Source organism: Vulpes vulpes, chromosome 12, assembly GCF_048418805.1.
Source record: "Vulpes vulpes isolate BD-2025 chromosome 12, VulVul3, whole genome shotgun sequence".
NCBI lineage: Eukaryota > Metazoa > Chordata > Mammalia > Carnivora > Canidae > Vulpes > Vulpes vulpes.
In genome coordinates this window covers 48,675,436-48,692,616 of record NC_132791.1, presented here as the reverse complement: position 1 = coordinate 48,692,616, position 17,181 = coordinate 48,675,436, and the positions used below count along the sequence as shown (strand labels likewise).

Sequence of the window (17,181 nt, the reverse complement as noted above, 5' to 3'; positions counted from 1 at the left end):
GCAGACACAGGCAGAGGGAGAAGTAGGCTCCACACAGGGAGCCTGATGTGGGACTCGATCCCGGGACTCCAGGATCACACCCCAGGCCAAAGCAGGCACTAAACTGCTGAGCCACCCAGGGATCCCTAACATGGATACTCTATATTATTCTCCACACTTCTCTATGTGAAACTTCTCTTAGTTGAAAAACTAAGTAACTTTAAAAAGAAAAGAGTTTTTATATTTGTGTTGAGATAATGGTATCACACAGCTCTTTTATAAAGTTCAATAGTTATATAGATAGCTATCAGTAAAAAATAAAGTCTGATCTACAATTTACACTTTAGACAAAGAAAAGCCCCAAATGAAGCAAAGATTTAAATATTAAACAACAACAACAAAAAATTAACCATCAAAGTACTACAAGAAATCACAGAATTATTTTATAATCTCAGACTAAGGAAGACTTTTCTAAATAGGTCACGAAATCCAGGAACTTTTGAAAAAAATTAACAAACAACATTTTAAAAGTCTTAAAGTTGGGACACCTGGGTGGCTCAGTGGTTGAGCATTTTATTTTTATTAAAAAATAAAAAAAATAGGGGATCCCTGGGTGGCTGAGCAGTTTGGCGCCTGCCTTTGGCCCAGGGCGCCATCCTGGAGTCCCGGGATCGAGTCCCGCATCGGGCTCCCGGCATGGAGCCTGCTTCTCCCTCTGCCTGTGTCTCTCTCTATGTCTATCAAAAATGAATAAATAGGGATCTCTGGGTGGCGCAGCGGTTTGGCACCTGCCTTTGGCCCTGGGCGCGATCCTGGAGACCCAGGATCGAATCCCAAGTCGGGCTCCCAGTGCATGGAGCCTGCTTCTCCCTCTGCCTATGTCTCTGCCTCTCTCTCTCTGTGTGTGTGTGACTATTGTAAATAAATAAAAATTAAAAAAAATAAAAATAAAAAATCTTAAAAAAAATAAAGTAAAATAAAAAAATAAGTCTTTTTTTTTTTTTTAAGATTTTATTTATTTATTCATGAGAGACACAAAGAGAGAGAGGCAGAGACACAGACAGAGGAGAAGCAGGCTGCATGCAGGAAGCCCGATGTGGGACTTGATCCCAGGACTCCAGGATCACACCCTGGGCCGAAGGCAGGCGCCAAACCACTGAGCCACCCAGGGATCCCCCAAAAATAAAAATCTTAAAGTAAAAATGTTACCATAAGCAAAGCCAAATGGCACACTGGCTTTTTTTTTTTAAAAAAGCAATTCCTGGGTAGCTCAGCAGTTTGGTGCTTGCCTTCGGCTCGGCGTGATCCTGGAGTCCTGGGATCAAGTCCCACATCAGGCTCCCTGCATCGAGCCTGCTTCTCCCTCTGCCTATGTCTCTGCCTCTGTGTGTGTGTGTCTCTCATGAATAAATAAATAAAATATTTTTTATTTAGGTTTAATTTTTTAAAAGGCTTTATTTATTTATTCATGAGAGACACACACAGAGAATGAGGCAGAGACACAGGCAGAGGAAGAAGCAGGCCCCATGCAAGGAGCCCAACATGGGACTCGATCCCAGGACTCCAGGATCACACTCCAGGCAAAAGGCAGGCACCAAACCTCCGAGCCACCCAGGGATCCCCAAATAAATAAAATCTTAAAAACAAACAAACAAACAAAAAAAACTCATAGCTCAAATGGCTCATCTCCCTAATGTATAAGGAGCTCTCTCCCAATTGAAGAACTAAAAAAAAAAAAAAAGGAAAAAGGTAGCTTACAAAAAAGGAAATAAGTGGCCCTTTAACACATGAAGATATTCAACCTTACTCATCATAAGATAAATATAAATGAAAAACATGTGAACTATTTCTCACCTTTTTAACACTGTCAAAGATCAAAAATATCTAACAACCACGACACAGAAAAAGAGGCATTCTGATACATTACCAATAGGATTGTAATTTTATTTATTTATTTATTTATTATTTATTTATTTATGATAGTCACACAGAGAGAGAGAGAGAGGCAGAGACACAGGCAGAGGGAGAAGCAGGCTCCATGCACCGGGAGCCTGATGTGGGATTCGATCCCGGGTCTCCAGGATCGCGCCCTGGGCCAAAGGCAGGCGCCAAACTGCTGCGCCACCCAGGGATCCCCTACCAATGGGATTGTAAACTGAAACCATTTATGAGTAGGACATTATGAAGTACTTATCAAACTCTATGAACACATACATTCTTTGACCTAATAATTCCACCTTCAGTTTGTATTTAATTATGCAAGGCTGTATCTGTACTAGCAAATGTCCATCAGAGTACCAGTTAAATAAATTATGGTAGGGATCCCTGGGTGGCGCAGCGGTTCGGCGCATGCCTTTGGCCCAGGGCGCGATCCTGGAGACCCGGGATCGAATCCCACATCGGGCTCCCGGTGCATGGAGCCTGCTTCTCCCTCTGCCTGTGTCTCTGCCTCTCTCTCTCTCTCTCTGTGTGACTACCATAAATTAAAAAAAAAAAAATTTTTTTTAAATAAATAAATAAATAAATAAATTATGGTATATCTGTATCATAATACCATGCAGCTGCTTAAAACAAGAGCCTCATGTATACTAAAGTAAAAAAGAGAAGCAGTGGTAAGACAAAGAACAGTACATATAGTATAAAACCATTTGTGTTTAAAAAGTAGGGGGAGAAAAAACATGTATTTACTCATGTATTTAAAATTAATGCTAGAGAAACACAAGTAATGAAACTCTAAGAAAATGCTAACACTGGTAGAGTGTTAGAATATGTTCAGTGTGGAGTTGGCATGTCCCTCTACCTCTTCCTCTCTCCCCCTCTACTCTCTCCCTAAATAAAACTTTTTTTTTTAAGATTTTGTTTATTAGGGGCAGCCCCAGTGGCACAGCGGTTTAGCACTGCCTGCATCCCAGGGCGTGATCCTGGAGGCCTGGGATCGAGTCCCACGTCGGGCTCCCTGCATGGAGTCTGCTTCTCCCTCTGCCTGTGTCTCTGCTTCTCTCTCTCTCTGTGTCTCTCTTGAATAAATAAATAAAATCTTTTTTTTTTTTAAGATTTTATTTATTCATAGAAACACAGAGAGAGAATGAGAGGCAGAGACACAGGCAGAGGGAGAAGCAGGCTCCATGCAGAGAGCCCGACGTGGGACTTGATCCAGGATCTCCAGGATCATGCCAAGGGCTGCAGGCGGTGCTAAACCGCTACGCCACCGGGGCCGCCCTAAATAAATAAAATCTTAAAAAAAAAAGTTATTTGAAAAATATATAAAGCTGCAGAAATGCTAAGTGTAACCAGTAATGGTGCCTCAATAAACTCATTTGAACAATTAGAGACATGCCACATAAACATTTGTATATTAAGTAATTTTAAGGCTTAAGACAATTAAAAGATGTCCTTAGGGGTTCCCGGCTGGCTTAATCTATAGAGCATGCAACTCTTGATATTGGAGTTGTGAGTTCAATCCCCACCCTGGGTGTAGATACTACCTAAAATTTACAAAAAACAAAAAAACAAAAAAACCCCAAAAGTGTCCTTAGATCCTGAGGAAAAATAGACAAATGTTAAATATAAAAAAGGAAGGGCACTTGGGTGGCACAGTCAGCTAAGTATCTGACTCTTGGTTTCCACTCAGGTTGTAAGCTCAGCCTGGAGAGACAGAGCTCCCCCATCCCCCTGCAGGGCTGCACTCAGCACACAGTAGTCTGCTTAGGGCCCTTTCTGCCCCTCCCCACTCCTCCCCTTCCCAGCAGGCACTTACACACTTGTTTGCTTTTCTCTCTCAAATAAATAAATCTTTATTAATAAATAAATAAATATGCACTAGAAAAAAAAAGGGCTGGAAACCACAGTTCTACTTTATGGTCCTTAAAAAGAAATACTGAATGCCAAGACAATTTCAATAGGAAAAGAACAGTCTTTTTAACAAATAATGGATACTGGGGCATATCAACGTGCAAAACAGACCCTTGTCTTACGGCATACACAAAACTTAATTCAAAATGGAGTGCATAGACCTAAAGGTATAGAGCTAAAACTATAAAGCTTTGAAAAGAAAACACAGAAGTAAAGAGTTTCTTAGCTATGACACCAAAAGCATAAGCAACACAAGAAAAAAATAAACTGGACATATCAAATTAAAAACTTTTGTGCTGGGACACCTGGGTGGCTCAGTGGTTTGGTGCCTGCCTTTTGCCCAGGGCATGATCCTGGAGACCCAGGAACCAGTCCCATATTGGGCTCCCTGTGTGGAGCCTGCTTCTCCCTCTGCCTATGTCTCTGCCTCTCTCTGTGTGTCTCTCATGAATAAATAAAATCTTTAAAAAATAAAAATAGAAACTTTTGTGTTGTAAATGATATCAATCAAGAGAGTGAAAAGACAATACACAAAATAGAGAAATATTTGCAAATTATCTGACAAGTAATTCATGTCAGAAAATACAAAGAACGCTTAAAACTCAGTAATAACATAAATAATCCAAAGGATCTAAGCAGACGTTTTTTCTAAAGAGATACAAATGACCAATAAGCATATGAAAAGACGCTCAACATTAGACATCAGGGATATGTAAATCAAAACCAGAATGAGGGACGGCCTGGGTGGCTCAGTGGTTGTGCGTCTGCTTTCGCTCAGGCTCAGGGCGTGATCCGCGGAATGGAGTCCCACATCAGGTTCCCAGCATGGAGCCTGCTTCTCCCTCTGCGGGTCTCTGCCCCCCACCCCCACCCGGCTCTCATAAATAAATAAATAAATAAATAAAACCTTAAAAAAAAACCCACAGGAATCCACCAGTTAAAAAAAAAAATCCAATAGTTTCTAAGATTCAAAAAAGCAGCTATCTTAGATACTTTACCAATTTTGATCTCCACTCCTCATGACCGAAGAGGCTAAACAGAGCTTCTCTCGGATGGACCATGGCTCTGTAGGGCCAGTACTCAACAGCTTGTGTTCTAAAAGGAGAAAAATCTTAGAGAACAACCACTGAAGCACTAGTTCTAAGGCCCAAAGGGAGTACGAAAAGCCTAATGCAAAACATTCCACCTTCTAGGAACAAAGTGAGTTACTATCACGGAATCCTGATTTTCATCTCTACTAAAATATTACCACTAGGCAGGTACCTATTCATTCCACGCATATTGCACCGCGTGGCAAAACATTTCACTTCTTCAAATGACGTGGCTACTTTGTTTTATTTTTTAAAGGGAAGGCAAAACATCAGAGTAAGATAAGGCCGTTCTCCCGACAGGCCCAGTTTTAAGAATACTTTATACCCATCTGAACGCCAGGGCTTCTTTCCCAGGATTCCGAGCGGCCGCTGCCTTCCTCTCCCCTCCCCTCCCCCACCCCGCGCCTACAGCCCAGCCTCCCTAGCATAAACTTGTTTACTTCTCGCAGTACTTTCACCCCCATGGTGCCGTCGGACCTCAAACGCCTTTTCAACGTATGAAACAGGAAAATGTGCATCTTAATGCACAAAACTCAATTTCCCTTGCGGCCGAAAAAGCTAAGAGTTAAAGTACCCTATTTCTCCGGGAGATCGACTACGGGCCTCAGGAACGCTGGCCAGAAAAAGAACGGCTATTGAGAGCAAGTTACTCCATATGGCTCACAGCATCTTTGTCCTCACACCCAAGTGTCCACAGCCCTTTGATCTCGCACCCCGCAGAGCTCGCAAACACACAGGCATTCGCTGAACGGCTTCTCTCAAATCTCCGCAGCTTTCCTGAGACACAAAACCCTAGACTTGTGGGCCTCTGATCGACAGTCTTCACGATACGGTCGAGCGCAGGTCTCTCAAGACCCTAGGCCCTTGGGCAATCATTGCCCCTACTCCCCAGGCGCGTGGCAGAAGTCTAGTACCTAGCTTCTGGTCTAAAAGGCCTTCCACGCAAAAACAGCCGACATACTTACTACCCGTTCCTGTCGCCATCTTGGCCCTGGAGTCGTCTGCCCGCCCCCCGCCCCAGCGAAGACAGTCTGGTACCGCCGAAGCCCAGGATTCTGGGAAATAGAGTCCGGGCGTTTGCTCGCGATGTCTCCTGGGAAATGTAGTCAGCCCCCAGGACGAGGAAGCCCTATGTCAGGCTTCTTGAGGGCTCCCGGGAAGAATCATGCTAAAGAGGATGGCGCTGAGGCCCCAGAATTTCCTTCAGGTTTCTTAGTAAAGAAGTGCCTTAAGGTCCAAGGAACGGTGTTAAGCGCCAAGAACTGCAGGCGCCCCAACTCCTAACTCCGACAGTTGGTAACCCGGAGCCACCTGGGAGGGGAGCGGTCGAGCGAGAGCAAACCGCCTGCTAGGCTCCTCCGCCCCCTTTCCTTGCGCTGATTGGCAGCTGCAGGTTTCGCTGTCTGATTGGCCGAACGAACACAGCGCGTAATTTAAAACATTGTATCAGTAACAAAGGTGAGCCTCATGGGTGGAGCTGAGCTCTGCGACGGCGAAAGTCCAGGTTCGGCGGCTGGACGTGTGAGTCGGTACCCGAGGAGGAGCGAGTGTCGTGTGTTCGGTGAGTTTGCGGCGGTCCCAGCCCTTGCCCTCGCGGGGTAGGCTTTTAGAAAGCGATGCGGCCTCCATCCCTTTTTTTCCTTAATACCTCTGTCCTCCCTTTGGGCCTGGAGTGAGGCTGGAGAAGGAGGCCGGTGGGCGAGGCACGCTAGTCAGAGAGTGGGCTTCTGCTTTTGGAGCGAGGTATCTATTCATTCCTGTTGGCGGTCGGAAATGCCTAAGACTGGATTATAACCTGATTAACTGCTTCTCTCGCGCCCACCCCTCTCCTGGCATTTGAAGGGCCAACGGAGGAGGAATTCAAGGAGCGAGAGGAAGGTGTCCTGGGGCGAGGAAATTGTTTCCTACCTAGAATTTGCGGCCCCACCTGTCCCTTAAGGTTCCCCTCCCTACCCATTTTTGTCTCTTTGTAGACCTAAGCCGCCCCTGCTGCCATGTCGCAAGGGATCCTTTCTCCGCCAGCCGGCTTGCTGTCAGATGAGGACGTTGTAGTCTCCCCCATGTTTGAGTCCACGGCTGCAGATTTAGGGTCTGTGGTACGGAAGGACCTGGTATCAGACTGCTCTGTCATCTCCACCTCCCTGGAGGATAAGCAGCAGCAGGTAAAGGGGTTGGACAGTGGTTTGGCAGCAGAGCGATAGCCTCAGCCTCCCAGTTGTCCGCATTCCTATTAGGTCAAAGACTAGCAATCCCAAGGGTCTGAAAGATTGATCTGAAATTAAGAGCAGGGCAAGAAAAAAATGTAAATTTGTGTGTCCGTAGGAAGAACTATTATTTGCATTCCATTAAAAACACTCTCAAGTGCCATGCACTCAGCCCTGTGAGGGAAGGCTAACAGTTCTCTCTTCACCATGAGGCCTAGATATGTTAAATAACTTGCACAAGACCATACAGCCATTTAATATCAAACATAGCTTCCATTTATGGAGGCTTTATGCTAAGCTGGGGTATCTCAGCTGCAGCATTATTGACATTAGGGCCCAGCTAATTCTTTGTTATAGTGGTCTGTCTTGTACCTTGTTAAGATGTTTAGTAGCATACCTGTCCTCTACCCACTAGATGTCACTAGCTCCTTCCCACTGTGACAACCAAGAACCTTCCCCTGACATAGCTAAATGTTCCTTGGCGTGGGGAATGGCACTGGTTGAACACAACTCTACTAGGAAGTCTCTTCTTTCATAGAGAAAGTTTCATGAGAGCTAGACCTTGATAATGTTTCTGTGGACCACCAAAGCCTCTTAGAGTTCCCAGGCCATTGTAGGCAAATCTCTAAACATCTGTTGAATGAATGAAGTGGGTTCTATTGTTAACACAATTCTACAGATACATAAACAGAGGCAGACAATCTAAAGAACTTGTTCAAGATCACATAGTTCTAAATGATGGAATTGGAACTCAAATTTAGGTTTGTCTGCCTCCAAGGTGCTTAACTACCGAGTTTTGCTGTAATATCATATGGTGATTTTCTTACCAATTAACCAGTTCTAATTCAGAAAGTCAGTGTGGCAGGCTGTGTTGCCAGGATACTGAAGACAGTGAAGGGTGATAAAACAGTGAAAAAACCCATGTGGGTTGGAATGATTATGGAACTGTAGAGTAGTGTACAGACATTTGGGTTGAAATGGTATAGTGTCAGCATGATTCTCTGGAAATATGCTATGCTTGCCCATCTGCTTGGAAGTAACTGCTGATTCTGGCCTGGAATTCTGCCACAGGTTCCATCTGAGGATAGTACAGAGAAGGTGAAAGTATACCTGAGGGTCAGGCCCTTGTTACCCTCAGAATTGGAAAGACAGGAAGATCAGGTGAGTGTCTGAGAAGGGAAGATTCAAGATGGAATGATGCAATACAGGAAAGGTTCCCAAGATTATTTCTTTCTGTGATTTCTTTACTGCTTCTCAGGATTGTGTCCGTATCGAGAATATGGAGACCCTTGTTCTACAGGCACCAAAGGACTCCTTTGCCCAGAAGAGCAGTGAGCGGGGAATTGGACAAGCTGCCCATAGATTCACCTTTTCCCAGGTATGGAGGTATTTATTGATTTATGAATAAGGAACCAATATATTAGGGGCAACTTTATTCTCTCTTTAGCGGGGAAGGTTTTTACTTCACTGTGAGTTCCTTGAATATGCAGGTCTATAATTTTGAGGACTCATGTTATGTGCTAGTTAGTGCATCAAGTACTTTTTGTGCATTAATTCCCAACATCTCCATTATTATTATCATTCTTGTCCCTATTTTCCTGATAAGGATATTATGACCCAGTGAAAGTTATGTTCCTGAAGCCATGTAGCTGGTCAGTGGTAGAGTTAGGCCTTGCATCTATAACCATCCATCTCCAAAGCCCACACTTGTGATTACTATGTTGCCCCATTGTGTGTATAGCATCAGACGTAGTGGTTAGCATTTTTTTGATTGATTTTGACGAAAGATGGACTGGCAGAGAGTGGTTAGTCTTCAGTGTTTAGAGAGCAGCTAATGGCACTGCAGGAAGAAGTTACTTGACTATAGTCTCCAGAGCCAATCACCCAGGAAGGGATGCATCTGCTGGCTCTGCATAAGAGCAAGTGAGAGATGAGGGATGGACCTCTGAGAAATTGGGTCTGTCTCTAGATCTTTGGGCCAGAAGTGGGACAGGCATCTTTCTTCAACCTGACCGTGAAGGAGATGGTAAAGGATGTACTCAAAGGGCAGAACTGGCTCATCTATACATATGGAGTCACCAACTCAGGGAAAACCCACACAATTCAAGGTGAGTGAGTAGTAGGCCTCACAGAATTGCTGATTGGCCTATAATGGTATTTTCTTTGCCTTTTGTTGCTTTGAATTGGGGAAGAGCTCTCAGCTGTCCATCTTTGACATACTTCCAGGTACCATCAAGGATGGAGGGATCCTACCCCGGTCGCTTGCTCTGATCTTCAATAGCCTCCAAAGCCAACTTCATCCAACACCTGATCTGAAGCCCATACTCTTCAATGAGGTGATCTGGCTAGACAGCAAGCAGATGCGACAGGAGGAAATGAAGAAACTGTCTCTGCTAAATGGAGGCCTCCAAGAGGTGTAGTGTTGGAGTTCACAGAGGTGGGGATAAGAGGACAAATCTGTGGAAAGTTTTGTGCTTATCTTCTCCCTGGGCCCCTCCAGGAGGAGCTGTCCACCTCCTTGAAGAGGAGTGTCTACATTGAAGGTCGGATGGGTACCAGCAGCAGCTTTGATAGTGGTGTTGCTGGACTCTCCTCCAGTCACATGACCACCAGTAGCCAGCTGGATGGTATGTACCACAACTGAACTGTGTGTCAAGTAACAGTAGAAACCTACTCCCTTGCTCCCAATAGCTGCCAGGAGTATAAACCAGAGGTTTCAACCTAAGCTGCTCCTTCTAAGGCCCCTGCAGACCAAAGAGGAGATGGACTACTCTAGAGTTGATGCATTGTACATGGGTTCTTCCCCAGAAACGAGTCCCCGATGGGCACAGCCAGACACCAGCCCTGTGAGTGTCCCTGCAGACATCCGCTTCTCCGTCTGGATCTCCTTCTTTGAGATCTACAATGAACTCCTTTACGACCTGTTGGAACCACCTAGCCAGCAGCGCAAGAGGCAGACTCTGCGGTTGTGTGAGGATCAGAATGGCAACCCCTATGTGAAAGGTATTAGAAGGTGGGAGGCTGTCAACAACCCAGAAATGGGACTTGGGAGAAACCCAGAAAAGTTAGGTGTTCCCATCTTATGTATGCCTTTCTCTTCTTTGCCTCAGATCTCAATTGGATTCATATTCAGGATGCTGAAGAGGCCTGGAAACTGCTCAAAGTGGGTCGTAAAAACCAGAGCTTTGCCAGCACCCATCTGAACCAGAACTCTAGCCGCAGGTGAGTGGGCTGTGGGAGTCAGCTTTTCACTGTGTTCTAGGAAACTGTAGTCATCTATCTGGTCATGGAGGATACACAGTGACTTTTTTTTCTTGATTTACAGTCACAGCATCTTCTCAATACGTATCCTGCACCTTCAGGGAGAAGGGGATATCATCCCGAAGATCAGCGAGTAAGTTTTTCCATTCAGAAATCTGGGCTTCTTGGTTATAAATGGTGTTGGAGGTAGGGGGTAAGGGAGGTCCTCAGAGGAATTACTTCTATTGGAGTCTGGCTCCACTTCCTTGAGTACAGAGATTCTTGGTGGGTCCTCCCCTTCCCAGAAGTATATGAAGGGCTGGAAAGCTCATAACATGTGGGGTCCTTATGTCAGATATTGTCCACCATTCAAGGTTGTCATTCTGTGATCTGGCTGGCTCAGAGCGCTGCAAAGATCAGAAAAGTGGTGATCGGCTAAAGGAAGCAGGAAACATTAATACTTCTCTGCACACCCTGGGCCGTTGTATTGCTGCCCTGCGCCAAAACCAGCAGAATCGGTGAGCTTCTGACTATAAGCCCTGGTTTGGGATGGTCTGGAATGCACTGCGTTTTGCTAAGAGACTTCCTGGTCATCACTAGGTGTGATGCTAGGATACTCCAAGGGCTGGAATTCTGCTCACAGCTCTGTTCTCTGATCCCCTACTAGGTCAAAGCAGAACCTGGTTCCCTTCCGTGACAGCAAGTTGACTCGGGTATTCCAAGGCTTCTTCACAGGTCGAGGCCGCTCCTGCATGATTGTCAATGTGAATCCATGTGCATCTACCTATGATGAGACCCTTCACGTGGCCAAGTTCTCAGCCATTGCCAGCCAAGTAAGAAACTATAGGTGTGATGATTGTGTTCACTTAGGGCTGGTACCTTTACTTAAGGAAACTATTAGATTATGAATTTAATTGCTTTCCCACCCCCTCCCCACCTAGCTTGTGCATGCTCCACCTGTGCAACTGGGATTCCCATTGCTACATTCCTTCATCAAGGAACACAGTCTACGAGCATCTCCCAACTTAGAGATGGTAGCTAAGACAGATCCAGGCCTTGATGACATTGAAAATGAAGTTGACATCTCCATTTATGGCAAGGAGGTAAGAGTACAAGAAACCTCTGGTGTAGCTGCTTGATGGCTACGTATTTTCCATGCTGCCTTCCAGGCGGACCTTTACATTTGTGGGGCATGGACATCCAATCACTTCTGACCTGTGTGTCCCTCCAGGAGCTCCTGCAGGTGGTGGAAGCCATGAAAGCATTGCTTTGTAAAGAAAGGCAGGAAAAGTTGCAGCTGGAGATGCAGCTCCGTGATGAAATTTGCAATGAGATGGTGGAACAGATGCAACAACGGGAACAGTGGTGCAGGTATCAGCTGAGTAATAGCTCTTGGTCTGTCAACTGGTCCAGAGAGAGGGTGAGGAATTGGGACTAGGATAAAGTTGTGCCTCAAGATCTGTCCTCCAGGGCAGCCCTGGGGGGGCTCAGCGGTTTAGCGCCGCCTTTGGCCCAGGACGTGATCCTGGAGACCCGAGATCAAGTCCCACATTGGGCTCCCTGCACAGAGCCTGCTTCTCTCTCTGCCTGTGTCTCTGCAACACCCCTCCTGTGTCTCTCATAAATAAATAAAAATCTTTAAAAAAAATCTGTCCTCCAAATTTACTCCTCAAAATCTTCACTCCCTTTTCTTCTTCTTCTATTCTTTTTTATTTAATTTATTATTGGGGCTCCTGGGTGACTTAGTCAGTTAAGCCTTCTAACACTTGATTTTGGCTTAGGTCATTATGTCAGGGTTGTGAGATCAAGCCCCGCATTGGGCTCTGCACTGGACATGGAGCCTGCTTTAGATTCTCTCTTTCTCTCTTGCACTGCCCCGATTCACTCTTCTTCTCTCTTTTTTAAGATTTTATTCATGAGAGAGACAGCAACAGAGACAGGTCTCTGTCCCTCTCTCTATGTCTCATGAATAAATAAATGAAATCTTTAGGGGAAAAAAGTATAATTGACACACAATATTAGTTTCACGTGTACAACCTAGAGATTTGACAATTCTATACATTATTCAGTGTTCACCATAGTAAGTGTAGTCAGCACCTGTCAACCATGCATTATTACAATGTTACTGACCATATTCCTATGCTGTACTTTTCTGTGACTTACTTATTTTATAATTGGAAGTTTGTACCTTTTAATTCCTTTTATCTATTTCATCAATTCTTCACACCTCCCTGTCCTCTGGCAACCACCAGTTTGTTCCCTGTATTTATTTATTTATTTATTTATTTATTTATTTATTTATTTATTTATTTATTTATTTATTTATTTATTTTTGTTCCCTGTATTTAAATACATTAAGTCTGTTGGGTTTTTTTTGTTTGTTTGTTTTGGTTTGGTTTGTTTTTTTTTTTTTTTTCGGGGGTGGGGAGGGTTGTTTGTTTTTAAGATTTTATTTATTTATTCATGAAAGACATAGAGAGAGAGAGAGGCAGAGACACAGGCAGAGGGAGAAGCAGGCTCCATGAAGGGAGCTCCCGGTCTCCAGGATCCCGGGTCTCCAAGATCACGCCCTGGGCCAAAGGCAGGCGCTAAAGCACTGAGCCACCCAGGGATCCCCAAGTCTGTTTTGTTTTAAGTGGCTTTTTTGTTCATTTGTTTTTTAGATTCCACATAAAAATGAAATTATATGGTATTTTGTTTTTCTCTGATTTCACTTAACGTAATATTTTCTCAGTCCGTCCATGTCATTGCAAAGGGCAAGATTTCATTCTCTATAGCTGAGTAACATTCCACTGTGCGTGCATGTGTGTGTACATACCCCATCCTCTTTATCCATTTTTATCCTCTGACAGTGAACATTTGGACACCCAAAAGGAACTATTAGAGGAAATGTATGAAGAGAAACTAAAGATCCTCAAGGAGTCACTTACAAGCTTTTACCAAGAAGAGCTTCAGGTGAGTTGCCCTGAACCAGCCCCAACTAGCCACTGATTCCCACCTTTAGCTTGTCTGATGTAAACATATTTTATAAACTCTGGTAGGGCAGGAATATGTAACTCAGTTTTTTCTAGTCTCCTTAGTACTGTATGTGTGTCAATCTATGAATTCTTTTTTTTAAGACTTTATTTATTTAGGGATCCCTGGGTGGCTCAGTGGTTTGGCGGCTGCCTTTGGCCCAGGGCATGATCCTGGAGTCCCGGGATCGAGTCCCGCGTCGGGCTCCCGGCATGGAGCCTGCTTCTCCCCCTGCCTGTGTCTAAGACTTTATTTACTCGTGAGAGACAGAGAGAGAGAAAGAGACAGAGACACAGGCAGAGGGAGAAGCAGGCTCCCTGCCAGGAGCCCGATGTGGGACTCAATCCAGGGACTCCAGGATCACTCCCTAAGCCAAAGGCAGACGCTCAACCACTGAGCCACCACCCAGGTGTTGTCCCAGTTTATGAACTGATTAAGGGTCTGGTTGGCCTGGAAATGGTTTACGTGCTAACAGACTTTTTTTGTTGTTTAAGATTTTATTTATTTGTGTAAGAGAGAGGGCTGGCGCATGAGCTGAGGGAAGGGGCAGAAGGAGAGAGAGAAGCAGACTCTCCAATGAGTGCAAAGCTTGATTTGGAATTCAATCCCAGGACTGAGATTATGGCCTGAGTCAAAGTCAGATGCTTAACCAACTGAGCCAGCCACCCAGGCACCCTGTTAACAGGCCTTTGGGGCATAACTGTCAGGGAAGGTTTTGTTCACCATTAAGTCATTTGCCCTGCAGGATTTGTCTGACTCTGGATGGACTGTGCTCTCTGCTTCCCTCTTAGGAACGGGATGAGAAAATTGAAGAGCTAGAAGCTCTTTTGCAGGAAGCCAGACAGCAGCCATTAGTCCATCAACAGTCAGGGTCTGAATTGTCCCTTCGGCGGTCACAAAGGTTGGCAGCTTCTGCCTCCAATCAGCAGCTCCAGGAGCTTACGGCTAAACTGGAACAGTGCAGAGCAGAGCTAAACTCCACCACTGAAGGTAAAGGAGAGAGGGCACAAAGCATAAAGTGGTTCAGAGAAGAATTGTTCTTTAAACTTGGGCCTTCTGACTCCCAACTCCAAGATAATTTCCTCAACTCTGAGGTATATCCCCCTGACCTTTCCACTCTAGGATGCATATGGCCTCATTTTTTATGTATTTGCTGCAAGCTACTATTAATTCAGTTAAGAGGTAAGTCCAAGGCTAGAAAGCCTACATGTTGAAGTTTCTTGTTTCCTTCCCTCAGAACTACAGAAGTATCAGAAAATGTTAGAACCACCCCCCTCAGCCAAGCCCTTTACCATTGATGTGGACAAGAAATTAGAGGAGGGCCAAAAGGTAATTTACACCTTTCTCTGTTACCAAGGCTCATATACCTAAAGGCAACTTCCAACCCTGTGTCTGTGGCTTATGTGAAGAGCAGGGGGCCTTTGTGCACAGTCCTGCAGAGTGGCCGCTTCATAGAGCTGACCAGCCTTTCTAAGTTTATTTCTATTTCTCTTCAAATGGCTGTCCAACTCCTACAGATCATTATTCTGGTCGATCATAGCCACAATGTGGTTCCTACTCTTATTCTTTTCAGAATATCAGGCTGCTGAGGACAGAGCTTCAGAAACTTGGTGAGTCTCTCCAGTCAGCAGAAAGAGCCTGCTGCCACAGCACTGGGGCAGGAAAACTTCGCCAAGCTTTGACCACTTGTGATGACATCTTAATCAAACAGGTTAGGACACCCTGTATCTCTTCTCTCCCATCAGCTTACTCCAGAGTATATGTGAGTATTTACTAAGTACAAGGCACTATAAATAATTTATAGGCATTTTCTGTTATAACAACCCTATGGAAGTGAGCTACCAGCAGCTGGGCCGCAAGGCGGAGGGTCCATCGGCCAGAGGGCGGGGCAGGGGGTGGTCCGTGCACAGCTTCCCCGCTCAACTGTCTGGGGAAGGACCAGTACCCACGATCCCCTTAGCCATGGTTTCTTCCACCCCCACCCTAGGATGGGGTTCCATCTGCCCTCTGCACTTCTCATTCAGTACGCTCATCATGACTGATTCTATCTGGTGTCATTAACATCCATCCATTCCTTGTCCCATAAACAAAAATTAATTCGAAATGGGTCATAGATGTAAATGGAAAACAAAACTATAAAACTTCCTAGACAGAAAAAAAAAACCTTATGGAAGTAGATATTATCATATTTCATCTAAAATATGTAGATTTTAAGGGGCACCTGGCTGGCTCAGTCAATAAAGCATGTGACTTTTTTTTTTTTTTTTAAAGCATGTGACTCTTGATCTCGGGGTTATGAGTTCAGGCCCCACATTTAATATGGAGCCTACTTAAAAAAGTAAAACTCTACATTTAAAAAGACAAAAGAAAAAGCCAAATGCATAATTTTTAAGAAAATGTTATTTTTGGGCAGCCTGGGTGGCTCAGCGGTTTAGCACCGCATTCAGTCCAGGGCCTGATCCTGGAGACCTGGGATCGAGTCCCACGTCAGGCTCCCTGCATGGAGCCTGCTTCTCCCACTGCCTGTGTCTCTGCCTCTCTCTCTCTCTCTCTCTCTGTCTCATGGATAAACAAATATAATCTTTAAAAAAAAAACCTGTTATTTTATATTCCAATAGGACAAAACACTAACCATTAAGCTATGACGGTTGTTATAAGTGCACCCTGATTCTAGAGTGAAGAAAAAAAAAAAAAAACCTCTTAGATTTAAAAAAGCTGTGTGTGTGTTTTTTTAAGTTTATTTATTTACAAAAAAAAAAAAGTTTATTTATTTATTTTAAGATTTTATTTATCCATGAAAGACACAGGGAGAGAGAGAGAGAGAGAGAGAGAGAGAGAGGCAGAGACACAGGCAGAGGGAGAAGCAGGCTCCATGCAGAGAGCCTGACATGGGACTCGATCCCGGGTCTCCAGGATCAGGCCCGGGGCTGAAGGCGGTGCTAAACCACTGAGCCACCTGGGCTGCCCTATTTATTTTTGGTAATTGCTGCACCCATCAGTTAAGTGTCTGCCTTCGGCTCAGGGCATGATCCTGGAGTCCCCAGATCGAGTCCTGCATTGGGCTCCCCCCATGGAGCCTGCTTCTCCCTCTGCCTGTGTCTCTGCCTCTCTCTTTGTCTCTCTCATAAAATCTTTAAAAATCTTTAACTTAAAATAACTGGGTAGTGGATAGCATGTATTAACTTGCCCTTTAGTTTCTCTAATACACTAGACTAAAGGGTTTTCTTTAACTTTATTCATGTTCCTTAGGATCAGACCCTGGCTGAGCTACAGAATAACATGATGCTAGTAAAACTAGACCTTCGGAAGAAGGCAGCATGCATCGCAGAACAGTATCATACTGTACTAAAACTCCAAGGCCAAGCTTCTACCAAAAAGCGCTTTGGCACCAACCAGGAAAACCAGCAACCAAACCAACAGCCCCCAGGGAAGAAACCATTTCTTCGAAATTTACTTCCCAGAACACCCACCTGCCAAAGCTCCACAGACTGCAGCCCTTATGCCCGGATCCTGCGCTCACGACGCTCCCCTTTACTCAAATCTGGGCCTTTTGGCAAAAAATACTAAGGCTGTGGGAAAGGAGAGAGTCATTGCCCTGAGGCAGGTCAGCTGCTTGAGAAATAGGTCTCTTTTAAGCTTTACCAATACCTGGAACTGTATCCAGAATGCAATATACAGATACTAGTTATTTTCCTCCCTTTTGTATTATAATCCCCTGTGTAATCTCATACTTTTTTACTTATATGCATATGCTTTCTCTGCACACACAGAGTTATATTAAATAAACATTATTCACATTT

At 44.7% G+C, this 17,181-nt stretch overlaps 2 protein-coding genes across 14 annotated transcripts in view; one reads left to right on the top strand and one right to left on the bottom strand.

The window, feature by feature from the left end:
- The window catches only part of BRD8 (bromodomain containing 8), a 20,960-nt gene extending 14,681 nt beyond the window's left edge, over positions 1 to 6,279 (bottom strand). For 4 of the 13 annotated variants that reach the window (XM_072728491.1, XM_072728486.1, XM_072728489.1 and 1 more), the window contains exons 1-2: positions 5,888 to 6,231; positions 4,830 to 4,926 (exon numbers count right to left, since the gene is read on the bottom strand). Coding sequence is in view for 12 of the 13 variants with exons in the window: in XM_072728486.1 (XP_072584587.1) it covers positions 4,830 to 4,926; positions 5,888 to 5,906 (116 nt within the window). In the remaining variant the exon portion in view is untranslated. Of the gene's footprint in view, positions 1 to 4,824; positions 4,927 to 5,496 lie in introns of all 13 variants that reach the window. The other 9 variants (XM_072728481.1, XM_072728483.1, XM_072728485.1 and 6 more) reach the window with 6 other exon arrangements.
- On the top strand, positions 6,018 to 17,181 carry KIF20A (kinesin family member 20A). Its single transcript, XM_026001338.2, has 19 exons — positions 6,018 to 6,483; positions 6,896 to 7,084; positions 8,198 to 8,287; positions 8,385 to 8,504; positions 9,096 to 9,234; positions 9,353 to 9,540; positions 9,627 to 9,753; positions 9,935 to 10,129; positions 10,237 to 10,348; positions 10,452 to 10,520; positions 10,741 to 10,884; positions 11,034 to 11,199; positions 11,308 to 11,469; positions 11,598 to 11,737; positions 13,219 to 13,321; positions 14,173 to 14,371; positions 14,619 to 14,710; positions 14,955 to 15,092; positions 16,631 to 17,181. Exons 2-19 carry the CDS (start codon positions 6,917 to 6,919, stop codon positions 16,946 to 16,948), a joined length of 2,670 nt encoding a protein of 889 aa, XP_025857123.2. The 5' UTR covers positions 6,018 to 6,483; positions 6,896 to 6,916; the 3' UTR covers positions 16,949 to 17,181.